This window comes from Gouania willdenowi, chromosome 12 (assembly GCF_900634775.1).
Source record: "Gouania willdenowi chromosome 12, fGouWil2.1, whole genome shotgun sequence".
Lineage (NCBI taxonomy): Eukaryota > Metazoa > Chordata > Actinopteri > Blenniiformes > Gobiesocidae > Gouania > Gouania willdenowi.
The window spans coordinates 650,259-677,525 of NC_041055.1; the positions used below are offsets into that span (position 1 = coordinate 650,259).

General features: G+C 39.6%; 1 protein-coding gene across 5 annotated transcripts in view; it reads right to left on the reverse strand.

The window, feature by feature from the left end:
* Positions 1 to 27,267, reverse strand: part of clip1b (CAP-GLY domain containing linker protein 1b) — a 41,311-nt gene that overhangs the window by 8,148 nt on the left and 5,896 nt on the right. For 3 of the 5 annotated variants that reach the window (XR_003675295.1, XM_028463566.1, XM_028463564.1), the window contains exons 5-18: positions 26,889 to 27,013; positions 25,807 to 26,008; positions 24,985 to 25,182; positions 24,797 to 24,900; positions 23,336 to 23,396; positions 21,570 to 21,674; positions 19,985 to 20,146; positions 19,751 to 19,846; positions 17,714 to 17,771; positions 17,542 to 17,639; positions 16,013 to 16,087; positions 4,853 to 4,941; positions 592 to 637; positions 441 to 484 (exon numbers count right to left, since the gene is read on the reverse strand). Coding sequence is in view for 4 of the 5 variants with exons in the window: in XM_028463566.1 (XP_028319367.1) it covers positions 441 to 484; positions 592 to 637; positions 4,853 to 4,941; positions 16,013 to 16,087; positions 17,542 to 17,639; positions 17,714 to 17,771; positions 19,751 to 19,846; positions 19,985 to 20,146; positions 21,570 to 21,674; positions 23,336 to 23,396; positions 24,797 to 24,900; positions 24,985 to 25,182; positions 25,807 to 26,008; positions 26,889 to 27,013 (1,463 nt within the window). In the remaining variant the exon portion in view is untranslated. The remainder of the gene's footprint in view (positions 1 to 440; positions 485 to 591; positions 638 to 4,852; positions 4,942 to 16,012; positions 16,088 to 17,541; positions 17,640 to 17,713; positions 17,772 to 19,750; positions 19,847 to 19,984; positions 20,147 to 21,569; positions 21,675 to 23,335; positions 23,397 to 24,796; positions 24,901 to 24,984; positions 25,183 to 25,806; positions 26,009 to 26,888; positions 27,014 to 27,267) is intronic. The other 2 variants (XM_028463568.1, XM_028463567.1) reach the window with 2 other exon arrangements.

Below are 27,267 nucleotides of genomic sequence, written 5' to 3' on the forward strand. Positions count from 1 at the left end.
TCTTCTGTTTGTTTTTTAACTCTTTTATAAATAGGGCTCTTATTTTGAAGTGAACAGGAAGTTTAGTAGGTGGATCAAATGAGCACATGTTGATATTCTACTTGGTCACTTTATCACTTTAAATGTTTTCAGAACTTTCAAAGTAAAGGTGGAGAATCAACAGAGATATTTAGCCTCAGTGTGAACAAGGTTTTTAACTCTGGAGGTTCCAGATGTGGAAACGCTCACCATACTAATCATACTATAGTATATACTGAGTAGAGTGTATACTCATTGAGTTAGTAGTGTGTAGTACGTTGGTGGGACATTTACAACACAGGCTATGAGTGATTTAAATAATTTAAATTAAACACACCTGAACAGGAAGTGATTGGTTCAGAGCTTCTCTCAGAGTTTATTTAAATTCAAATTAATATCAAGTTTGAAAAAAAGCCTCTGACCTGGATCTGATGTCAGCCTGTTGACTGGAGCGCTCAGCGTCAAGCTGTTGGACACACACACACACACACAACCATAGTCACTCCTAAACCCATTAACTCTACAGTGATTGGTTGATGTGACAGACAGTGAGAGCGTGTGATTGGTCCGTACCTCGTAAAGGTGAAGGGGCTTCTGGGAGGTCAGCTTCAGCTCCTCACTGGGAACATAAGAACAGTCCATGGATGAGTAGAACACGCACGCACACACACACACACAGAACCTGATGAGTGACATAGTCAACCATCCATTAGAACTGATAATAACGTGTACTTTAATGTAATCACAGTCATTAGGGGCGGGTTGGGCTGCTCACTTTATATTTCCTTATTTTTACATTTCTTTCTCTCGTCTTCAAATATTTGTCGTCTGGTTTTTAGATTTTTAATCTGTTTCATATTTTACAGTTTATCTTGGATTTTCTGTTTCGTTGTCTCTGTCAGATGGAAAAATCTAAGCAGCTGGTTTTTATTTCATAACTCAGGTTCTAAACTATGTGTCATGAAGGATTGAGTAGATTTTAAGAAATTAAAGTTTTGTAAAAAAAAAAAAGGAAAAATTTTATTTATTTTACATTTTTTTATACTTCATATTAATAGAAAACAGCATATTAACATTTTACTCACTGTCAGCCTAAAAATGGACAAACAAGTCACACCTTTGTACATTTTTTGTGCATTTGGAGTCATGTCGTGTTTTTATTGTAGTTTTGTGTGTTATTGAAATTATTTTGTACATATTTTTGTCATTGTGTATTTTTGTGGTTTTCTTGCCATTTTGTGTGTTTTTAGTCATTTTATATTATTTTGTCATTTGGTGTGCATTTTTTGCCATTTCGTGTTTTGTTTGTCATTTTGTATTTTTGTAAATTTTAGTTTTGTTCATTTTTATCGTAATTTTGAGTCTATTTGTTACCATTGTGTGCATTTCTGAAGTCATTTTAGTGTTTTGTCATTTTGTATGTTTTTAGTAATTTTTATTTTTGTAATTATTTTGTGTTTTTATTGTAGTAATCAGAAGTACACTCAATAAATATTACAAATAAAAATAAACACTAAACAAAGAAAGAAAGTTATTGAAATTATTTTGTGCAATTCTGTTATTTTGTGTGTTTTTGTCAAATTTGTGGAGTCTTCCTGCCATTGTGTGTGTTTTTTTTTTCTCTAGTTTTGTGTTTTTTTCTGTAGTTTTTTGCCAGTTGCCCATGTGTTCTTTAAGGTTTTGATGCTTCCTAACGTGATCGTTCAGTGATGGGAGCTGAGCTGACAGGACAAAGAATGACCTTTAGGGTGTTTGTCCTTGACCTCAGACTTTGGGAATTCATTTAAAGTCTGTTCAGTGTTAAACATCCTTATCTCGTCTAAGATTTAAGACTGAAACGATGGTTTGGAAGTAGAACAAGTCTCTGATTCCTTTAGTGCATCAGTCGCTCTGCTGTATGGTCCCCACAGAGGAGAGAAGATCACACACGCACGCACGCACGCACGCACGCACGCACGCACACACGCACACACGCACACGCACACGCACACGCACACGCACACGCACACGCACACGCACACGCACACGCACACGCACACGCACACACACACACACACACACACACACACACACACAGTGATGTTGGAGCCTGGCGGTCCTTGGAGAGGATGGATTACATAAGAGTTTAGAGCCTTCATCAGACTGTTTGTAGATGATGATGATGCTAAAGTCTGCTAATGCTTATGCTGCAGCACACACACCATGATGACTCAGCTCTGATGACTCAACGGGAGGTGTGGCTGTGATGCGCGCACACACACCACATATTCATGCATCTTTTTATTAAATTAAAAATAAGAAGCACAGTCTCACTCTGAGCGCTGAACAGATGATGGTTATAAAACATTGATGCTAGAGGAACATTTATTGCATTCATTACCCAGCATCTAATCATTGCAGGATTATTATTACATTATCTTTGCATTTTCTTACAGTAAAAGTTTCAAACTTTAGAAAATGGTATAAACATCACAGTAGTAGAGATGATGCCTTACAGCGTGTTTGATACGAGGAATCAAAGCTCATCACCGTACACCCCTCAAAGGCTCCAGAGTTTTTAAATCATTTTAATGAAAACATGAACCCTTTCATTTAAATAGAGCATTAACTTTAAAGTCTGTCAAAGACGTCTTTAAATTACATAACCATCGCTGTTATATAACCAGTGACCTACGGTCATCAGGAAACGTGTTGGTTCATCTCTAATATACTGTATCAGGTAAATATTAGGTAGATACTGACTCCTGCAGACCAGGAAACACCATAAGTGTCTAAGCCATGGGAATAAAAGGCTAACTAAACCAGATTGGTGCAAAGATGTGAGAATTGTTTTTAAACCTTCTGTATGAGTAATCAGAGTAACTCCAGGTCAATAGGGGGCAGCACTGTGCACAAAGAGTAGTAGGAAAGCTTTAAAAACACTGCTCTAACCATTACAAAATGGTGAAGGGAATTTCTATCTATGGATGAACATTAAAATCTAGATTTATAAACTTTCTATAACTCATTCCCTCTCCCACACTTATCTTTTATTGTGAATCTAATAGCAGCCTCTCTCTACATCTCTATCCAAAACCAAAATTGTGAAATTGATCAGCTGGTCTCTCATTGAAATCAACCAAATGTTTTTCGGGTAGAGGTGAGCCCGCCTGTCCGGACAGAACGTTTGTGGTGGGATACACGATGGATTCCTGGGATAAGTGGAGGGTCGCGTGTCTGTCCATTCTTTCCATTGAGGAGCTGGAAGATGTCTACATGATTGAAATTATGGTAGCAGATATGCTGCTGATTAGAGCTGGCAGCTTTCTGACCTATCGCAAAGTTGACAGCTGTTTTGGGAAGGCTAACATTCTGATGGATGGAGCGGAGCTTTTAATACTCAGGCTAATGTGAGGAACGAACTCAAAAGTAAGCAGGAGGCTACTTTGGAACGAATCAAAACCAACTTGGAGACCACCTTATTGGATTGCTGATGGAGACCAGGACTCAAGGCTATCAAAATTGTGCTAGCCTGAATCGAAAACAAATCGCTTATCATTGGCTCCCACAGCCAGCCGCTCAAAGCCGTCTCATCTCATCAAGATGTTTGTCATTTTGTTGCTCTGTAACATGTGCAATGACAAATAAAGATTGATTGATGGTCTCAGGGCCGGATTCACTAAGATCTGAAATAAAGGGGGGTAATCCAGTTGCTTCCCTAAATCCTTTAGTGACCCAGTTTCTTCACCTGCTGCGCAGAATTGCGGCAATCATTAGTGCATGAGCAGAACTGGTGCAGACTGCCCCGATTTAAATGAGCGTTTTGCTCGTTTAATGTGGAGACGTCAGTGCGCACAAGCAATGACATTTGAGGAAGTTAAATTAGAGACAGATGGACTTTCTGTCTGCTGCACAAACATTTAATAATGTAGAAAACTAAATGAACAAATAGAAGGTTTTTTTTTAATTTATCTTTTTTTTAAAACAACTTTAAAACCTAATAATATTTTTTCTCCCTAATTTAGTGTGGGTTCTCCATCAGGTCCTGTAACTCTGCTCTGATCAGTCCATGAAAAATAGTCAGATTAGGACAGAAACCGTCCTATTGATCTACCATTGATCTGAGTTAATACATTTTCACAGTCTGTCAATCAGTCTGCATTATTTGAAGATGATCTACTGACCATCATCCAGTAGGTCTGAGCAGCGCTGTGTCAGCACACTCTCATATGTCACCATCAGTGATGATGTGTAAATAAAGCATCTGATCAGCTGATTCTGGCCTGACATCAACACAACACAAGACTTTGACGTTTAAAACATGCAGAGAAAGGAGATCAGTGGAGCAGTGAGTCTGAAGCGATATAGATCCATGGTCATATCCATCTCTGCACACACACACACACACGCTGTGTTTTCTGTCTACATTTACTGCAGTGATGATCTCTGAGTGTGTGTTTGCACCTCCTTCTCAGTCGTACTATTTTCTGCTACTAAACCTATAACCGCAAACAGTTACAGATTTCATGAATCGCATCGCTCCCCCTGCATACATTTATTTGCATTCACTCCACCCATATTTTTGCTCCCCCTAGGAGATACGCCTACTATACATATTCATTAGAGGGAAACGCGTGCATTGGGAAGCCTAGCGGTGGAACACTCCTGATTCCTTGGGCTTTGTACTCCTTATTAGTGCGTGGAGTGATGTTTGCACATGTTTTAATACCACTAAACCTTTAGTGAATCCAGCCCTCAGTGCGTTGATGATGTCCTACAGTACCTTATCAGTGTGTTCAGGGTACTTTTACACGTCTCAGCACAATGAAAGAATAAAAACACATGAATTACTCACGTTTCCTTGCAGAGCGTGTTGATCCTCTGGTTCTCAGACACGCTCAGCTCCTCTTGGTATCTGGAGCTCTGCTGTTTCAACGCCTGCAGCTGCACACACACCACACACAGTAAAAACAACTTTATAAAGTGTTTAAGTTAAATAATCATCCTATGAGGATAAGTTCATCAGTTTTCTATCACAAACTTTAAACCTCCTTCACCTATAAACAAACATCTGATTTCTCTGGACTATCAGTAGATTTAAAAACATTTTGTAATAATTTAGTTAAAATGTCAAGATTTGTGATTTTTGCACGTTTTTACACTCTGTGTTTTGTCCGTCACAGGTATTTAAAAGGAAACTAAACTTAAAGAGAGACAACGATTGTTAAATGTTCAACCCTGTCATGGTTTTTTAAATGGATTCAAACTGTTTCAGATGGAGTTCATTCAACAAAACAGGATCCATAGATGATCATCATTCCAACATGAACTCACTGAGAAGATGAACAGGGTGAGTAAATATTTAAGTCTTTAAGCTCCAGCAAATCAAAGAGGCAGTATTATGAAAAATTACTTTCTAATGCTGTTGCTCCAGTAATATACATTCCTTTAGTCTCATTCAGAGGGTCAAAGTGGAAAGAGTTCTGTTTCCTCCTCCATGTTGTAAAAAGTCAGCTTTAAACGGGACAGTTGGATTTTTCACATAGCGGAAACTCCTCCTCTTGACAATCCTGGCTCCTCCTACCCTACATAAGAATGTGAGCTCCTCCCTCTCAGACTACCTCACAGCTAAAACAAACATAGCGACAGCAGGTTGACATTACAGTTCATACATTTACGTTCAGTATATAGATAACCAGTATATACTGTAGATAAACCAGTATATAGACAAACCAGTATATAGATAAACCAGTATATACAGTAGATAAACCAGTATATACAGTAATTAAACCAGTATATAGATAAACCAGTATATACAGTAGATAAACCAGTATATACAGTAGATAAACCAGTATATAGATAAACCAGTATATACAGTAGATAAACCAGTATATACAGTAGATAAACCAGTATATAGATAAACCAGTATATACAGTAGATAAACTAGTATATAGATAAACCAAAGAGCGCTCACAATCAGTTCCACTTTTAGTAGCCGTTATACCGCCTTGTATCTCCTGTAACATGATCTAACATGTTAGTGACCCAATGAGATGCAGCGGTCGGACAAAACAATGGACTATGGTCTTAACTGGAATATTACTGTGGTTAGACGAGGTGAGGAGGAGACTGTTAATGATTTACCAATGCTGTAATAAAAACACACGCTGAGCATTTGAGTGTTCACGCCCACTCATGCATATGCATGAAGGCACAAAAACAGCCTGTTTTTAGGAGCGCTCTGAAAGTGACTTTTCAGAGGCTAAAACTCCAGTAAAAAGGCGAGTTTGTGAAAAAAACCTTAAATACTTTGTTGTTGGGGATCTTAGAACAAATGGAGATGTGTGGAAAATAGCAAAATACTTAAAGCTAAAGACAGGAAAACACAAACTGAATAAATTGATCATGTTTTTGGACTTTTTACAAGAATCTTTAAAAGTTTATGGAGCAGCTCAAAGCCTCACAGGTGGAAAACCATGTGTTCATGTGGATGGATGATGTTTGGATGGATGGAGAAACCATCCAACTGTGATCCGTTTGAGGCTTTAAATACTTTATGGTCTGACAGAAATAAACCAAACCTCCTTTAGCCTTAAATTAACTCTGACTTCCTCTTCCTCACACTTCAGAGTCTGAGTGAACACGTGCAGCAGCTAACGTTCAATAATTCATGAACACAGAATGCAGCTGTGAACAGATGTGATGATGTTTCATCCTAAAGAACACACACGCAAACACGCACACAATTTTTTCACTGAAAGTCAATTACATTCTCAGTACTAAAGTTAAAATTCAATTAATCCCAATTACTGAGCCTTTAATAAATAACCCTTATTAAAGTTAGCCTTCCTCTTGTGTTAGATAGATTATTATTATTATTATTAATTTATTTATTTATTTTTTAATATTAAAATATTCCTGAAGAGAAGTGACAAGTAGTGGGAAAAGTTGATATGAAACATATTTTATTCATTTTTAACTACGTATTGTCTGTGTCAGACATAGAACTGTAACTTTTAATTAAATTGTAATTGACAGTTTTTATAGTATTTCCATTACAATTCAAGTCAATCATCTGAACTCAATTACAGTTTAATTATGATTATAACAGAAACAATTTTTTTCTAATATGATTACTATTAATTATAATACTATTATTAATTAATTGTAATTAATTATGATTACAATTATAATTGAACCCAACCCTGAATGAAAGACAATGAAGATTAATGCATCTACACAGAAAGATAATGAACCAGGGTTGGGGTCAATTATAATTGTAATTGTAATTTTAAAAATCTGTTGCCAATGTATTGTATTGTAATTGAGTTCAGATAATTTACTTTGTAATTACCATAGAAATAAATTATAAACTATCAATTACAATGAACTAAATGCAAAACAGGTCATGGCTTACACTAAAGTAGTCAACAATTATTAAAATATGTTTCATATACATTTTTCCCACTATCTAGAAGAGTTTGTTTTTAATAGGACGATATAATTCTACAGAGTAACAACAGTATGAATGTAACTGATATTTTGTACTAATAGTTTATAGCTATGGATAAATTCAAACTCTTGTCCCTAGTTGGACTTTTTCATTAGATATGACAATCAATGCACAAAAATATAAATATGCTAAAACGACAATAAGACCCTTATGGGCATTATAAAAACAAGGACCATGACGTCGCCCGGTATGGCGCAGCCGGGGCCCCACCCTGGAGCCAGGCCTGGGGCTGGGGCTAGAATGCGAGCGAATGGTGGTCGGGCCTTTGCCCACGGGGCCCGGCCGGGCCTAGCCTGAAAGGACGACGTGGGCCTGCCCTCCTGTGGACCCACCACCCGCAGAGGGATCTGTAGGGGACGGGTGCAGAGAGGACTGGGTGGCGGTCGAGGGGGGGGTGCCCCGGCGGCCCGGTCCACGTCCACAGCTTCTGGCAAGAGGGAAGGCCCAGGACACGCTGGAGGGACTATGTCTCTGAGCTGGCCTGGTGTCGCCTCGGGGTCCCCCAGAACGGTTGAACGAGATGTGCATGGATCGGGAGGTCTGGGCATCTCTGCTGAGACTGCTGCCTCCGCGACCCAGCCCCGGATAAAAGCGGAGGAAAATGGATGGATGGATGGATAGATAAAACGACATTGTACACATGTAAAAAAAACCGCATATAATCAATACAACACTACATGAAGAAAAGTTAGTAAAATTTTCATTGAAATTCAGCTATTGAGAACATAATTATAATTGATTTTCAGGGGAAAAATAATAATTACAATTGATTTGTAATTGAAAATAATGCTGGTTATCATAATCAACTGATTTGTAATTGAACATGGATAATTGAAGATGTAATTGACCCCAACCCTGTAATGAACACATGAAAAATAATGAACACATGAAAAATACTGAACACATGAAAAATAATGAACACATGAAGGAAAAGCAAAGGGGAGACGACCCAAAAATGCCTGTAGGAGGAGGAGCTAAACCCTGGTCTGAGACACAGAGTCGTGTAGCCCTACATGCTGATTAGTCAGAAAGTAATGGAGTAAATAAAGTAATAGCAGTACCTGATAGTGAGGCTGTGTGGTGCAGAGCACTGATGTCCATCACTGACTGACACAGTGTGAGCATCAACAAACATCAGCTTTAGCTCTCTCTCTCTCTCTCCAACACTACCATTATGTAACATAGGCTCCTCCCCCTGCTCCCCCCCCCCCACTCAGAGCTGCTGAATGACAGTGAACAGCTTCACCATCCTCAGGCAAATTTCATTCATGGTGACACACACACACACACTCTTAATATTTAGGCTCTAGTCCCCCTTTCTCTTATTTCTGACAACATTTTACTTATAAAACTATTTAAAAACATCTATAGATCATATTGATGGAATGAACAAGTGATAAAACACATTTTAAAGAATCAATTCTGTAAATAAGTGAAAATAAACCGTATTTAGTGCAGTGGTTCCAACCTTTTTTGGATCCTAACCCCATTTTGTCATCAATAATTTCTGATGATCCCAAAGACATTAGTTTTTTATCATGTTTGAATTTTTAACTAGATTTATATTTCACAAAGTGAAAGTATAGAAATATAGTTGTTTAAAATTGTTTTAATGAAAATAATTACAAAATTTCAAAAACCTATTTTAATTTTTCCGAAATGTCAGGCGACCCCACATGGGGTCCGGACCCCAAGGTTGAAAAACGTGATTTAGTGGCTCCTGAATAGATTTATTTCTATAGTTTGTATCATTTCTCTAGTACCCCCTGTAGTACCATCACGTACCCCTAAGGGTACACATACCCCCATTTGAGAAACACTGTCCTGACCTGTTCGACAGATGAATCACACGATTTAAGCATCATCAGCGTTTTTCAATAAACAAATATAAATGATGATGATCATTAAAATAAGACTGAGTTCAAACCTTCTCCTTTGTTTATCACATATTATCAGTTATCTGTAAATAAAAAATCACCTACGTCATTTTTTTTCAAAAGAGTTTTTTTTTTGCCTAAATCATCTCATGACGCCGGCCACCTACAGTATAATCACCTACATCCTCAGTTGATCAGATCATGTGATTTGACCACTTTAAGATTATGGCCTATGTCAAGTCTGTGACACTTTTGGTGAAGTTTTTAGTGTTTCCTGAAAAACTTGAAAAAAATGAGTTAGGAGATTATTTTAACAGGGTGACGAAATGTTTAAAGGGATCCTCCACCGTTTCTACAAGTTTGGCCTAAAATATTCTAAATGTCCTTATTAGTACAGATCTATATCTAATAAAACACATTATTATCATGCACCATAATCATTTAATTGACTTTTAGAGGATAAAAACTGTTGAGACCCAAAAATAATCTGTGACCACAGGGGGCGACAGTTTGGTAGTAGACAATGAAGCGGAGAAGAAAAGCTCTCCAATGGGACCTTTACTTTCCCTTAAACAGTGCGCTGACACACTCTGGTGGCTGAAGTTAGAGTAAATCACAGACTGTTGAAGACACACAAAAAAGGACTCACACCTAAATGAATTGTCTACTACCAAAGCTCAGAGTTGGAACTGTCGCCCCCTGTGGTCACAACTGTTTTATATTCCCTTTCTGTAACAAAAGAGGTTTACATCCACATCTTTAACTTTTCCTATTTTTTAGAGCAACCAAAAGCAGCACAAGTTGTTATTGTGACTGAAAAAGCTGCAAAATGATCTAAATAATCTAAAAATCTGCTAAAATATCTATAAATCAGGCTGAATGTTTCACTCCAATAGAAAACAATAGGATGTTTACAGGCAGTGGGGCCGTGTGACATCATCAATCACATGATTTCAAAACGGAGGAACACAGGCTCTAAAACTGTAAAGTAGTCCCATTTTTAAAAGGTAATGCAATGAACATGGTTCATAATAATGTGTTTTGTTAGACATAGATCTAATAATAAGGACTTTTAGAAGATTTTAGGCCAAACGTAAAAAAAACAGTGAATTTAAAGAGCTAAGACTACATCATAAAATGTAACAATTAATAAAAAAAATAAGTTCCTCAACTTAAAACAGCTACAGAATCAAAGATGCTTTGAGTAAAGCAATGTCCTGTTCAGCCATGCGCACACACACACACACTGTGACATGTGCAGGATTACATCATCACCTCTTGTATCAGGGCTGAGCAGCATCAGCAGCAGATGTGACTAATCACGTCTTCATCTCTTCCTCATGTTTACATATGATGATGGAATATAGCGGGAAGTGAACATGTTTAGCTCATGTAAACGTGGTCAATAACTTAGATAGAGCAGCATTCAAACCCCCAACCCTTGGGTTATTTGATGAGCCACTCTACCACTGAGCCACGGTCATGGCCAAACAGAGAATATGCTCCTCCTATATCAGGATGCAGCAGATCAACGATATGAACAGAGGAGGAGGAGGAGGAGCTTAATCTGAACTGGAACCACTGAACGCTGAGGTTTCAGAGCAGAGTGAGTTGGTGTTTAACGCCTGGATGAACCACACAGGGACTCGTTCTGTCACGTGTCATTAGAGCAGGGACGCTTATGTTAGAGCGCCCTGGGCTGCAGATGTTCTACTGATGCTTCACTGATGAAGACGGTGGAGGACGAGCACGTGTGAGCTCACCACGTTAAACCAAATCACCGTTGTTGAGGAAGCTTTAGATCAGGCGTGCACAATACGTCGCTCATGATCTACCGTCAATCGTGGAGGCATTTAGTGTCGATCACACGCGGGCCACAGACCTCGTAAATAAATGGGAACGGCACAGTCACGTATACTAAAAATGAAACCTAACAATTCAGCTTTTGACCTCAGTTTGAGGGGGTGCTAGTGCACTAATCTGTTCATTTACAACCTCTAATGATCAGTAGAAGAAGAACCTCCTCCAGCCTTAAAGCAGCCCCACACCTGCTCACACCAACCTGACCAGATACATTTATTATCAGCATCTTCAGAACAACCTAACCTACCTGTGGAAGCTATTGAAGTTCTTCTAAAGAACAAAGTGAGCTACAAATACTGAAACGCTCTGTGCTGCTGACTGGCACCGCTAAATGGGCTTTTTATTGTGGGTCTTGAGCAGCTGTTTTCTTCAATGTATTATTTTACAACATATTTTAATCAAACTCAGTTTTTAAGTGTTACATTTTCAATATTATTTTTGTATTTTAATACAAAGAAGTGGAACAAACTGCAGCAGAGCTGAAGTCAGCATCACAGGGGAAACATTTTTAAATCAAAGTTAAAGGCTCTACTTTTTCTCTACTGCGTATCACTGAGAGGAGGATTTGAAAAGTTTGTAATAAGGATGTCTCGATCCGATCATGGGATCGGAAATCGGGCCCAATCACGTGGTTTCAGATTCAATCAGAATCGGACATATCCACATATATATGTGTGTATATATATATATATATATATATATATATATATATATATATATATATATATATATATATATATATTGTGACACCCGGCACAGTGAAAGGAACCAGACAGATTGGCACTCAATACGTCGGTTTATTTAATCAAACAAAAATGATCACTGTGGGCCGTGACAACGCCAACAAAAAGAAATAAAACTAGCGAGACTCCCCTCTGCACACTCATCCCAGCATCCCACTCGCTTATAACCCCTCCCCTCAGGCCATGACAATAACAAAAGATAGGAACCATGACAAAATAACAGTTTACAGCATGAACATTAAACACTTAAGTCATTACACTGGCCCCTCCCTACAAAGACCCTCGTCCCGAGGGGTAACAACAAAGTCACGCAGGTGTCTCGGCCGCTGCATATTCCTCCTTGACCGAGTTGGAGGAGTCGCAGGAGACTGCACTTTGGAAACTGAACCTTCTTGTGATTCACTGGGAATCACTGCATTGAGTGAATAGGGCTGTGTCGCCATTGGTGTGGAAACAGAAGGTGCTTCAGAGGGCGTGACCGGCTCAGTAACTTGTGCGGTTCTGTTAGGTTGGAGGCACTGATTAGGATTGGCTCTGCTCCAAACCTAGTAAACATGCCTTCCACTAACGCATCAGCGACAGTTACTGTTTCCTGGTCGGGTAAGGCATATGCTTCTGGCCATTTCGTAAAATAGTCCATTGCGGCTAACACATACCGGTGTCCTTTGTCTGTAAGAGGAAAAGGGCCCATTACATCTACAGCCACCCGTTCCATTGGTGCTCCCACTGCTAACTGCTGCAGGGGGTTGTGGGACTGTCCCTAGGGGCCTTTATAAGCAGAGCAGAGATCGCAGCGACGGCAAAAGTTCTCTACATCTCTTCTGAGCCTGCCCAGTAATACCCCTCCCTGAGCTGCCTCATGGTTTTAGAGACCCCAAAGTGTCCTGCCCCTGTAGTCCCATGTGCTGCTCTTAACACCTGCTATTTAGTGCTCTAGGAACTACCAGCTGCCACCTCTCTTCACCAATAGCTAGCTCTTTCCATGCCCTCTGCAGCACCCCATCACTCAGTCGGAGGGCCTGAAATTTAGCCACCAGGCCCTTTGTAGCCAGTGAACATCCTGAAACCTCACTCCACTGTGGTTTCTGCCCCGACTCCACCCACTGCAACACTGGAAGTAAGTCAGGGTCCTGTTCCTGCTGATTTATCCACTTCCCAGGGTCTGCAACCTGTACCTCTCTGCACACAGGTCATCTGTCTACCTGCTCAGGGCTTCTCCCTCCCCCTCCTTTGAACTCAACTTCCTCAGCCTCTCTCTTCTCACAATACCTGCATACTGTCACAGCACAAGGCCGACGAGACATGGCGTCAGCATTGGCGTGATGAGTCCCTGCTCTGAACTCCACTGTGAAGACATATGGTGATATCTCCTCCAATCAGCGTGCCATCTGACCCTCTGGCTCCTTGAATGGCATTAACCATTGGAGGGCGGCATGGTCCGTTCTAACTACAAAAGGTAGACAACCTAAGTAGTACTTAAAATGTTGCACAGCCCTCACATGGCCAGCAGCTCTCTACGTGTCACACAATAGCTCTGCTCAGCTTTGTTAAAGGTTTTACTAAAGTACGCTATGATGCCTCACTTGGCTCAACACTGCTCCTGAACCACTGTCACTAGCATCTGTGTCCAGAGTGAATGGCAGTTTGGGGTCTGGTGGTGGGAGGACAGGGGCTTCAATCAAAGCCTTCTTCAGCGAGAGAAAGGCGTGTTCACACTCCTGCGACCATGAGAAATCTTTATCCTTCTGCTGCAGATGGAACAGAGGTGCGGCCACACAAGAAAACCTACGCACAAGGCGTCTGTAGTATGATGCTAAGCCAAGAAAACTCTTAAGTTCTCACACATTATTTGGTGTTGCCACACCTTTACTGCCCCCACCTTCTCCTCCACAGAGCTAAGGCCCTCCCCTCCAACCCTGTGTCCTTGGAACTCCAGCTCCTTTGCCATGAACAGACACTTATCTGGGTGAAGTTTTAAGCCAGCATCAGCCACTCTCTGCAGCACTCACCTCAGGGCCTCTAAAGCTGCCTGGAACAAGCAACCATGGACCAAGATGTCATCTAGATACACTAGACACTCCTGCCTGGGTAGGAGAGCAAGCAGGAAAAAAAAGAAGTGCTAAGTACTAAGTGTGTCAACCCAACTTCCTCATCAGACAGCGCAAAAATGTCTCAACTCAAGCAAAACCTGCCACAGCTCTTGCTGCTGGCTGCGCTCTAAACCCTCACAGTTGCGCTGCCAGATCTCTCCAACTGCAGCCTCCCTCTCTATTGTGGCTGGCTGACTGCTCAGGGGAACATGAGAGGTGAGTGTACCAGAAGTAATTGGTGAGGAAGAATTTTTGTCAAGCATCTCTACCACCCTGAGGGTCGGTGGGTGTGGTTTCGAAACAGGTGTGGGATGTACCATTTCTAGCTCATTGCCCCCTGGAAAAAAACTGTGTTCCTCCCCAGATCTAACACACAGCGGGCAGCCCTCAAGAAGTCTAATCCTATCATGCATGAGTCCTGTACATTTGCCACCCACACCTTAAAATCCACAGAAGACCCACCCACCTTAATAGTCACCACACCTCTTCCAAGCATTGGTGCTAGTTCACCAGTCACCGTGCGCAGCTTTACAGATTCTACCTGTGTTCCAGCTGGCAGGACCTCAGGTCTCATCAGTGTTGCAGTGGACCCTGTATCAACAAGGGCGATGATGGAGGAGACCCCCGCCAGGGTGATGGGCATATGGCAAAAGTCTCCAACATGTGTCCAGCCCACGACCCTAGCCGATTCAGCGCTGTCATCTGCTTCTGGGAGGGGTGGAGCCACACCCCTTCGTCCTCTCCGATAGGGGTTCGTCCGATGCTCGTGGAGAAAAGATGTCATCAGCTGCCGCCCCCTGTCGGACTTGATGAGTTCCTTCCGCTGACTGTACACCTGGGTGGGGCATTGGGTCATGGCCCTGTCGCGTTTCCCTGGTCACCAGCCAGCTTGGGACACGGTCTCTGGATGTGTCCTTCCCGGCCACACTCCCAACACACCACAGGTCTGAGGTTACTGCGTGTCCTACCACGTAATGAATGTAGTGCCACAGCACGGATCAATTCAGTTCATCAGCCCAAGCATGCTTCTCTTTTCCCACATTGTCTCCCGCTGCTATTCTTACAACAGACACGTGAGACTCAGAGCTGCCATCTCCGCTCCTACAACCTCTTTCTCCAGCGCTTCTTGTAAGGACTGTGGGTGTGTGAGCTGAGTCTGAATACGCAGCTCCCTTGGTATGAAGGTAGATATGTTGTAAAACGTGAGGGCTTGTAGAATCACAAATAGTCACAAATGATGAAAAAAAATGTACAGACTGATATTTACACATAAAGTTACAGCTTCAAACTTGTAATCTAACATTTATTCACGCGTTTTTTAATTACTTGCGTAAATGATGGTTTACAACCACAACTCTACAGTTATAACTTCTCTAATCTATCGCTACACAAACACAAACTACTTTTCTCGTGTGAATCTGAGCTGCTTGAGTTTTGCAACACATTTTGTTAGACGTCTGTAGCAAAACTGATTCATGCTCGTTGAAATAGCCCCTCCCCTCCCCGCTCCCCCGTGTGTAGGATTGACCAATCAGAAGCGAGGATTTGGAGACAGAGCGCTGTGTCTTTTTAGCGCAGCAGCCAGTGATATGACCAAAACAAAGTCATTTTTCTTCACTGTAAAGGTAGAATGCTGAAACTTACCTCCACAGATTGTTAGAAAAAGGTTGTTAGTCATTTATGAACAAAAATAGTCATAGAGAATGATTCTCCTTGTTTATATTTAGGTTAACGCTATGTGTAGATGAGGATCGAGAGCTGACAGCTGATGCAGTGGTCAAGTGTTTAACATATTTTACAATATCTACAATCTGTATAATGTGATGAATTAATAAAACAATGAAAATGTATGTGAACTGTCTCATAAAATGAAGTACGTTAGTGGGACATTTACGACACAGACGAGCTCTCCTCTCACTCTTCACTCACCTGTGCCTCCATCTCTTTGTTCTGATTGGTCAGCTCCTCCAGGGACACAACTGCACTCTCCCACTGTTCAGATGCCTGTAAAACAAAATGTATTTATTTTATTTCAATGTAAAGCACAGAATATTACTGCTGGGGTTTAAGTCTCACTAATTGGTCCAGATCACATGAAGTCACGTGCATTCATTTCTTGAGCTGAAACAATCATTTTAATGATCATTCTTGGACATTTTAGCAGGTGTGAGCATCAGGGAACCAAAGGTTAAAACAAGGTAAAAACAAACAATAAATACTCAACATTTGCAAAGACGAAATCAGAGCAAGAATGTGAGTTAAAACGAATGGTTTTGTGTTTATTTGACACGTGCAGCTTCTCTCAGTCCCATCCAGTCGAACACTGATCACACAGATCATCTCCTTTAGCTACAGACCAATCAAAAGTCTGAGATTTACATTGTGCTGAGCTACGCTAGCATTAGCATGAAGAAAATTCTGCATTAGAACAAATCAGACTGCAGCTTTAATTTACTGACATGGAGGAGAATCAGTTTATTATATCAACACTCACTTTATACTGTGGCTAAACCATTACATACACCAGGCCAGGGATTCTCAACCTTGGGGCCACAACCCCGTTTGAGGTCGTGAGACACTGAAAGGGAGTCGCCAGATGCCTTCAAAGAACTAAGAATATTTTTTTTTAACAATTTAAGGCCATTTTGGCCCTTTTTCTGGATCTACACTAAACTTTCCATATTGTTACCACTTTCTTGTCATATTTTTGCTACATTTCTCCCATTTCTGACACTTCTACATCACATTTCAATGACTTTTCTACACATTTTTTCTACTTTCCAGACATTTTCAGCAATTATAAACCCTTTCTACCACTTTTACACCTAATGTCACATATCACATATATTAACCCATTATTGTCACTTTTACCCCTTTTCACCAGATTTCATGATTATTTTTGCCAATTTAACCACATTCATGATTTCTCATGCCCATTATTTGCCAGTTTGAACTAATTATTCCTACTTTTTAAATTGCCCTCCATTTCTGCCACTTTTAAGCCAATATTGACACTTCGAACCTTTTTACCACTGGTTTTGCCCACTCTTTGGAACCAATTTCTATGGTTTTCCACCATTTTTGGTCACTATTTATACATTTTATTTCTAATTAAAACAAGGATTTTTATCTTTATGATGACTATATGCTATGGCCCAAATAATAGTAAACTTCCTGACACTTTATTCAGATGAATAAATAAATTAGTCATTTTACTGACTTTATGGATGGACCCCAAAAATCTCCCCTTTATTCCCCCTTATAGATGGTCCTGTCTCCACATGACTGTTCTTCAATGTTCATGTCTGTGTTCAACCACCTTCAGCTACAGTGAGGGTCCCCGTACAGTAATCATACATTCTACCTCAGCGTTAATTATCTACTGAACCCCAGGATGAGCAGCTCAGACATGACGTCCTGTACTTTTCACAGACTATGATGAGTAAAGATGGACCAACCTGTGTGAGCTGAGTCTGAAGCTCCGCCTCTCTGCTCTGGCTTCTCTCTTTATGTGTTTGCAGCTCCTTTCTCGTCTCCTCCACACTGTGTTCCAGCTCTGATAGAAGGAGAACCACTGACCGTTAGGATCACAGACACAGACACAGGAACACAGAACACACAGAGCTTCACCCTTCATGGTCCTCATGGTCCTCCTGCTCTCCTCCTTTGCCTCCTCCAGCTTCTCTCTCTGAAACACAGCAAACATTCCTGCACATTGAGCTAACGGAGCTATCTATCTGTGTGGTAATGAGCGACTCATGGAAACATGTGAGCTCAGTGTGGTGTAAACCACGTCTTTAATCAGGCCTTTTTAACGATGCCCGCCAGACAAACACCTCCACTAAACATGAACTCCTTAGAAACAATAAGTGTAACTACAAACCTCAGAGTGGAACAAGAACATAGGTAAATGTTATCAATCTGTGTATCATTTATTTTACATAATGTAACAAAACATGAAAAACAAAAAAACACTCATTATTTGATATTTGTTTCCAAAACCAAAATGAAAAAACAAAAAACGCCTTGTTTTTCAAATTCAACCTCTTTTGTTTTGGTACAGAAAAAGAAAAACGGAAAACAAGCACCTTTATTTGTTTTCTCCATCACCGATTTGCCAAAGTACGTGACCTAGAAGTGAAGCGTTCCACATTGTGAGAGATCTTTAGCTCTGCAGCACGTAGGAGTCTCTGAATCCTCCTAAATGTCTGTGAGGAGGTTCTGTGTTCAACACCAGATAAAGAGAAAAGGACACGTTTCTGATGCACAGTTGGAAGCAGCGATCTTATCATGCCGAACTGCCGTTAGCATAGCCGTTAGCGTCGGATAAGAGTACACTTCCAGGTCACGTACTTTGGCCAATCGGTAAAGGAGAAAACAAATAAAGGTGTTCGTTTTCCGTTTTCTGTCCCGAAACAATGAAAAACAATGGATTGTTATCGTCATGACTTGCACTTAAACACAGAGACTATATACTGTATCATTGATGATGGTTTTGTTGTATTAATGAAAGTGAACTTCAGATATGAACAGAGTCTGAATATCAAACTCAACCCTCAGACCAACACAGAATAAACTGTTAAACACATCCAACCTTTAAAACTGCAGGAAACGATCATTTTAAAACCTGGATCCAAACGTTTCTCATCTACTGCAGAAACTGTCAATGTGACATTTGGGTCATTTCATCATATTTTCAACACATTTTCAGGACATTCCACACACTTTGGTCTCAAATATTTACCAATTGTTACGTGATTATTCAATATTCACAGTGTAAATGTTTAGTTTAATCTGATAAAAACACTCCTTCTTGTTGAACATTGAGCATGAAAAATAAGTTTTCTTTGCACTGAAATAATTTTATTAATGTTCACCCAAATTATTATTGTTTGTTTTAACCAATTTATTGTAAATTCCGTTGCGATATGGGGGGTTCCTGAAGTTTCTGACAAACCCATTGTTTGTGATGGAGTCATTGTGAGTTCTGGTCCAGTCTGTGCTATGGTGTGTGTTTATCTGTGTGTATGTGGCAGGCTTGAGCTCAATTACAATAATCCAACTCAATTACGATTACAGTAACAAGTATTTTTTCCCATTACAATTAAATGACAATTATTTTCATCATCAGAAAGTCAATTACAATTACATTCTCAATTACTTAAGTGCAATTACAGTTAATCACAATTACTGAGCCTTTAATAAATAACCTAATAAAAGTTAACCTTCCTCTTGTGTTAGCTTTCTGTTAGCATCTCTAATGCTAACGACTCTTCATCAGCTGTAAAATACACTAAAAACTAATCATCTGATTTATTTCCTATCTATTGATTACCTTGTTAGGCTTTATAATCAATGAAAATATAGATTTTAATATTTATGGTGTCAGTGTACCCCTAGACTTATATATTTTTTTAAATGGTAAAATGTGGTAAAACATATTTTAATAATTATTAACTACATATGTGTAGAACTGTAACATGGTTTAACAGTGTTGTTAAATAATAATTGACAATTTTTATAGAATTTTAATCATTAAAATTACAAAGTGAATGATCTCGACTTAATTATAATTTAATTATGACAGCAACAGATTTTTTAAATTACAATCATATTTACACCATAATTATAATTAATTATCTATTAAAATGTGTGTGTGTGTGTTACCAGGTCCACACGCTGCTGCTCCAGAGAGGAAACGTTGTGGTTGATGGACTGAACCTCCTTCTGTTTGCTCTCCAGGTCCACACTCAGCTCACTGATCTGTTCACATCATGTTTAGTGGACGTAGTGGCTCAGCTTGTGATTAATAGAACTAGTGTGTGTGTGTGTGTGTGTGTGTGTGTGTGTGTGTGTGTGTGTGTGTGTGTGTGTGTGTGTGTGTGTGTGCACTGTCTTCACCTTCTTCTCCTGAGCCTGGGCCTGAGCCTTCAGGCTGCTGATCTGCTGCTGGGACAGAGACGCTGCGTCCTCCTTCTGCTGGGACGCTCTAAGCCTCAGCTGGAGGTCACACACCTCCCTCTCCAGCTCCATGATGCGGGAGCGCTCAGACACCGTGGCCACCTGAGGAGGAGGAGGAGGAGGAAGTGTGAGGTGAGGACAGAGAATCGTCTGGTTTGCCTTTGTTAATATCACTAACGATGTTAATCAGGAACATGTTTATATCTCAAACTTTAGAGAGTCACACTTACACGCAAAAAGTCCCACGCCACAACATCTAACAATTTATGCTTATGGGCACCAAACGTGTTCCTTCTGCTTATTCAGTGTTTGAAACTCTACAGTATATAATTCATTCAGTTTAAAGCATAATTGTACAGGAGTTTTATTTTAATATAATGTTCATAATTCAATAATCACTTTTACTGCAACATGTATAGAACAGATATAAAATGTACCGACATACTTTGGTTCAGGACTGGTCCCATTGACTCCCATTATAACCACACATGTGATACACTTATCATGACACAAAAGTGGTTTTCCCAAAAAATACCCCATAAATCTAAGCCCCTAAAATAAAGGGAAAATGGGTTCTAGGTGGGATGACCCCCCAAGACACCAGGGTCAGCAGAGCTTTATCACATAGTTTGAATGGCGGACACTTAACCATACACATGGTCTGGATGTGTTGGGAAACACATAAAGTAGTGGTGTGGGTGTGGTTGATAATATATTGTGTGTGTCTGTGTGTTAAAGCGTGTGTAAAAGTTGAATAACAAAAGGCAAAATGAAGTGGGTCATCAGGGGTTTATGACAAAAAGGGCATAAAAACATGAAATATATAAAAATGTCATGAAAACTTTATATTCAGGGTTAGATCTAAAGTTCTGACGTGAGAACTTCATATAAAATGTTTGCACCCTATTTTTTTTTTTAAATGCACATTTTGTGTTTTTGAAAAAAAAAAATGTTTTCATTCCAGATAGGGCATGAAAACATAAAAAAAATAAAAAAAATACAGAAATATGATTAAAACTATACATCTATGGGTATAACTGATGTGAAAAAAGTGTGGAAAAAAATATTTATATACAACATTTTTATCATTGTTTTATGAAAGGTAGCGTTTTGGTTCCTAAGCTCAGAGTAACTTTTTCTTAAAGATGCCCCGAGAGGTAATCTGACTACTTCCTGCCACCTACTGACCTGTAACAGTATTAGTGTTTACACATGCTGTGAGTACTAGTTAGTCTTCTTAGTAAATCATATCAGATAAATATGGTGAAGAAAATCCTATAAAATCAGAATGATGTGTTTAAAGCAAAGTGTCATTTCTACTGATCAAATATGAAATAAAACACATAAATTACAGAACCACATTCAGCTGAAGAATGAAAGCCTCTAAGTATTTATTCTGTTCACTAGAGGGGTGCAGCGCTGCCTGGGGGTCATCTCAGATTAAACTATAACTATCTGATCATAATTCTAATGTATGTGTGTTAGTGTTTAGTTAGCAGTGACTCAGAGAGGGGGCCACCATTACCCTGGTGTCCTCTAAATCCCTCTGGAGCTTTTCAGCTTTGGTCTTTTCAAAGAGCAGACTCTGCTCCAGCTCCTTGATGTGGGCGTGTTCCAGCCTGGTCTGCGTCTGTTAGTGACACACACAGAGAGGAAGAGGAGGAGTAGGAGGAAGAGGAAGACATGCCAGCAGCACAAAGATCTTAGTGTGTGAGGAGCAGCCATACCACATTACATCATCTTAGCCTCGTTAGAGAAACATGCCATGATTAGACGTACAGACGTTAGAGAGGACGATGACGAGTGAACACATAAAACATAAGGTCCATGAGAAGATGGAAAAAGACGACGTGAAGTTTGTGGGGGGGGGGGCAGGAGAAGCATTGCCCCCCCAGTGGTCAAAAGTTTTCATTACAGTTTTTCCCAAATTATTTTGGAAAAATACAATTCTTAATAAAATGTACATAATCTAAAAATATTTTAAGTGCCATAAAACACAGTGACTGTACAAAATATACATGAATTAATTTGTTGTTCTATTAAAAATACAAGTTATTTTTTGGCGCTTGAGTCATGTGACTTGGTTCTTCTTCTGTCATGCAATAAGGCTGCAGCAGCGAATCAATAAAATTGATTAAAAAAATGGACTCTTAAAAGCGTTGCCAACAAATGTACCAAGGGTACCAAGGGTGTTTGTGTTTGGGTGCACGTGGGTGTTTGTGTGTGCGCACTACGAGCGTTTGCGTATGCACACGAGTGTTTGTGTGTGCGCACTACGAGCGTTTGCGTATGCACACGAGTGTTTGTGTGTGCGCACTACGAGCGTTTCCGTATGCACATGAGTGTTTGTGTGTGCGCACTACGAGCGTTTGCGTATGCACACGAGTGTTTGTGTGTGCGCACTACGAGCGCTTGCGTATGCACACGAGTGTTTGAGTGTGCGCACTACGAGCGTTTGCGTATGCACACGAGTGTTTGTGTGTGCGCACTACGAGCGTTTGCGTATGCACACGAGTGTTTGAGTGTGCGCACTACGAGCGTTTGCGTATGCACACGAGTGTTTGTGTCTGCGCACTACGAGCGTTTGCGTATGCACACGAATGTATATGTATGTTTGCGTATGCACACGAATGTATGTGTGCGTGCACCATGAGTGTTTGTGTGTGTACACAAATGTATGTGTGCGTGCACCACGAATGTTTGTGTGTGTACACGAATGTATGTGTGCGCGCACCACGAGTGTTTGTGTGTGTGCGCACCTGGGCGTTTCTTTACTAAACTTTAGTAAAATCCTCCTCTGTACCTTTAAGCAGGGTTCAAATGTGATTTTTTTTTCTGATTCATCGATGAATTTATTGAGCAAATAATCAATTATGAAATTAATTGTTAGTTGCAGCTCTGTTGTGCAATTCTTCTTCACAATGTATGGTGAAGTGACACTGCCCCCAGCAGTTCATGTATGGTACTGCAGAAAGATTTTATCATGAATTTCCAACATTAATCTAAAAATGGTGATTTGGTGGTTCAGCCTCAGAAATAAAAAAAGAAGAAAAAAATCATTAAATAGGACGTTACATTTGATTTTTTTTACAGTAGTTTTACTGTGTTTGGACTAAACTGATGGTTATATATTATTCCCATTCATTCCTATGAATAGTTTTAAACTTGTTGGTAAAACGTGTTATGGATCCTGAGCTTTGCGTTTCTAATGGAATATAATGATGGAAAGTGAACATGATGTCATCAACTTAGCGAACCAATGAGTGCTGAGTTAAAAAGTATGAACATTACCTCCAAGTCTCCTTTAGTGATACATGCCTCTTCAACACTAAACTGCAGATCCTCCACTTTCCTGTTTGAAAAAGAACAACTTGTTTAAATGAGTAAGTAGAGCGTTAGATAGATTAGTATGTGAGAAATACCAGGATGTATACTATATGGGGACAGTTTTTAAGTATGCACACTAGTCATACTCAACTGTCCCAGGATGCATTGGGAGCATACCCTAACCCTAACCCAACCAACAATAGATCATAATGATGGAATGAATTAGTTGTAAAACACATTTTAAATATTCTAATTTTGTAAATAAGTGAAATAAGCAGTATTTAGTGATTTTTTTCTACAGTTTTTATCATTTCCTGTCATCTCCCTCCTGATGTGGGACCAAGACTAACTCTTATATTTTAAGTTCATGTTCTAATCAATATATTTTATCATTATTTTGTGTGTATTTGGTGTAAATTTCTTGTTATTTGTCTGTTCTTTTTATTATTCAGTATATTTTTGTCTTATTTTGTGTGTTTTTGTTGTTGTTTGGTTGTTATGACGTTTTCTATTTTTCTCTTTTAGTGTGTGTTTGTTGTTGGTAATATTTAGTATGATTATCATTTTGAACTAAAAATGAAACCATATGAAACCATATGAAACCCCCCCCGTAGTGCCATCGCGTACCCCCATTTGAGAAACACTGCAATAGGTATTTTCCATAGAATCTAACAAAAAAAGTGAAGTTACTGTAAATCATAGACTACACATGTAATTTTCAAAATTAATATTCCTTATATCACACGTGTCAAACTCAGGGCCTCGGGGCCAAATCTGGCCCTGTAGAGCATCTAATTTGGCCCACAGCAGAAAGCAAAAAAAGTCAGAAACCATGAATCATTGTGTAAATGATCAACTAATTCAGTTATATATATATATCTTAGTTAGATAGGTACACAAATCTCCAAATACACAAATTAAATCAAACTCTACAATATTAGCAGGGCTAGCATTTCCCCATCCTAACCCTGATCACATGATGGGAATCATTTTTAATCTCAAATTCTCAAAACAAATCTTAATTTTTCCCAAAACCTGCAATTTTCTTCAAATTATTCCTCAAAATTTCCCCAAATTACATAAAAATCGTCCAAAAATTGAAAGTGAAGATCCTGCAGGTCATTTATTGCTTTGATATTATCAGTGTTTTACATATTTTATCATTAATTTATACGAGAAAGTGCAAACTAGAGCACAATAATGATGAAATTACTCATTTTAATTCCCCAGATAAACTGCTCCATATTTGGTTCCTGAACTAAAAGGAGTTTAAAATGTTTTCTATCTATTTTTACAGGTAGCTGATGATGTCAGAATAATTACCTGTGAGTTTTGTACTGGGAACTCTGACACTTTTATGCATTATGATAAATCCAACAGTAGTAATGCTCAGACGAGGCTGATGTTGTGAACATGAACTCTGACCTCTTCTCCTCCTCCAGCTGGTTGAGCAGCTCCACCTTGTCTCTATCAGCTGCTTCTACCAGTGAGCGTAGCTGGTCCAGTTTGGCCTCCATCTCCACAGCGTACTGGTCCACACAGAACACAGAGTAGAACACATGGAGAACCCTACCAGGTGAGCTCTATTTCATGTAGACTTCATGTGTTCAGACCTGGTCTCGACCCTTCTTGATCTGGACCAGCTCCTGCTGCACCTCCCCAGCCTGGCTGGTGGCCTTGGCCACCTCACACCTCTCCAGGTCTCTCTCAGCCAGAAGCTGCTCTATGTGCTGCTGCTTCTCCTTCAGCGCCTCCTGCAGCGCCGTCGTACCAGAGATCTTACGGGCGTAGCGCGCTGACGTCTCCGTGAGCTGCAGCGGCACACGGGCGTTAGCTTTGTGCTCAATTACAATTGATATATAATTACAGTTATGACGTTATTCTAATTACAATTGAAATAATATGTTGCTGTTGTAATCATAATTGAATTGTAATTTAGTTCAGATAATTGACTTCGTAATTGACATGAAAATTCTATTATAACTAAAAGCAAAACTGAAATAAAAATGTTTCATATCAAGCTTTCCCACATTTTACCATTTAAAAAAATATAAATCTAGGGGTGTACAACGCCCACACCATAAATATTAAAACCTATATTGTCATTGATTAGGAAGCATAACAAGGTAATCAATAGATAGGAAATAAATTAGATGATAGATATTAGTTTTTTAGTGTATTTTACAGCTGATTTAAGACATGGGTCAAACTGACCCGTTAGCATTAGGGATGCTAACAGAAAGCTAACACAAGAGAGAATATGTTTTATAGGGTTATTTATTGAAGGCTCATTAATTGTAATTGAACTTTAAAATAACAATTGGAATTGGAAAAATGTCGGTCATCGTAATTGAATCATAATTGAACATAGATATTTGAAGACGTAATTGTAATTGAAAAATGTAATTAACCCCCACGCTGACAGTGACACTCACCAGGCCGGCCCGGCTGGGTTTGCCGCTGATGGAGGAGGCGGTGGAGCTGAGGGAGCTCATGGAGGAGCCGCTGGGGCTCCTCCTGAGGACGGACCTCCTGTGGGGGCCCTTGGCCTTGGTGGGGGTGGTGCACGGGAACCCGATCCTGGTCACCTTATGGACGGGGGCGAACAGGCCATACCGAGGAGAGCACTGGAAGTATCTGAGGAAGAGAGGTGAGATCAATACATCAAAAACACTAGAGCAGGGGTTCTCAACCTGGGGGTCAGGACCCTATTTAGGGTCGTAAGACACTGGGAGGGGGTCGCCAGATGCCTTCAAGAAACTAAGAATATTTTTTTTAACAATTTCAGCACATTTTTGCTTATTTTTATTTTTTTCTGCAACTTCACCAAACTCACAATATTTTAATCTATTTTCATCACTTTTTCTTTCCATATTTTTGCTCCTTTTAATGTATTTTTGCTACATTTCTCTTATTTCTGACACTTCTACATCACATTTTAATGACTTTTCTACACATTTTTTCCACTTTCCAGACATGTTCATCACTTATAAACCATTTCTACCACTTTTACACCTAATGTCACATATGTTGACCCATTATTGTCAATTTTTACCTCTTTTCACCAGATTTCATGATTTGTTTTGACAATTTAACCACATTCATGATTTGTCACGCCCATACGAACCATTTAAACTACTTTTTCTGTCTGTTTTTGCAGCTTTTAACCAATTTCTGCTGTTTTTAAAATCCCATTTCACCACCTTTTCTACTATTTTGGTCACTTTGAACCATTTTTATTAGTGATTAAAACCATGATTTCCATCTTTAAGATGACTATAATAATAATAATAAACATCCTGGATAACAGTGGATATTATTCAGATGAATAAATAAATGTGGTTATCACAGATTCATAGAACAATAGACCATCATTTTTAAATAATTCTTTTCTTCTTTAGAAATATTGAACATTTTCCAAAAAGCAACACAAAAATGTAGAAATGGCGGAAAGATCAATCGTGTGTGTGTGTGCATGTGTGTGTGTGTGTGCGTGTGTCCACGTGCGTGTGTGTACCTTGTTCCTGCCACTGCTCCATCGTTCTTCCCCAGAGGTTCATCCAGCTCCACTCCACACCATTCTCCTTTGGCGAAGTCAGTCTCCCCGAGAAAACGAACCCCTCCTGCTTTGGTCCCGCCCACCTGCACACAGCGACCAATCACGTCACTCATTATCGTTACTTTCCCGTTTCAAACGAACCCAGTGTTGACTTTAACTATATCAAAGATGTTATTCCTCCTTTAAAAAAAGATTCTAAAGTCTACATTTTATTGATTTAAGGCAGCGGTTCCCAACCTTTGTCAGGTCGCGACATCGTTTTAATGTCACTAATTTTTTTTTATGTTTGTTTGAAAAAGACTAGTGATTTGAAAAGAAACATTTAAGTATAATTTTC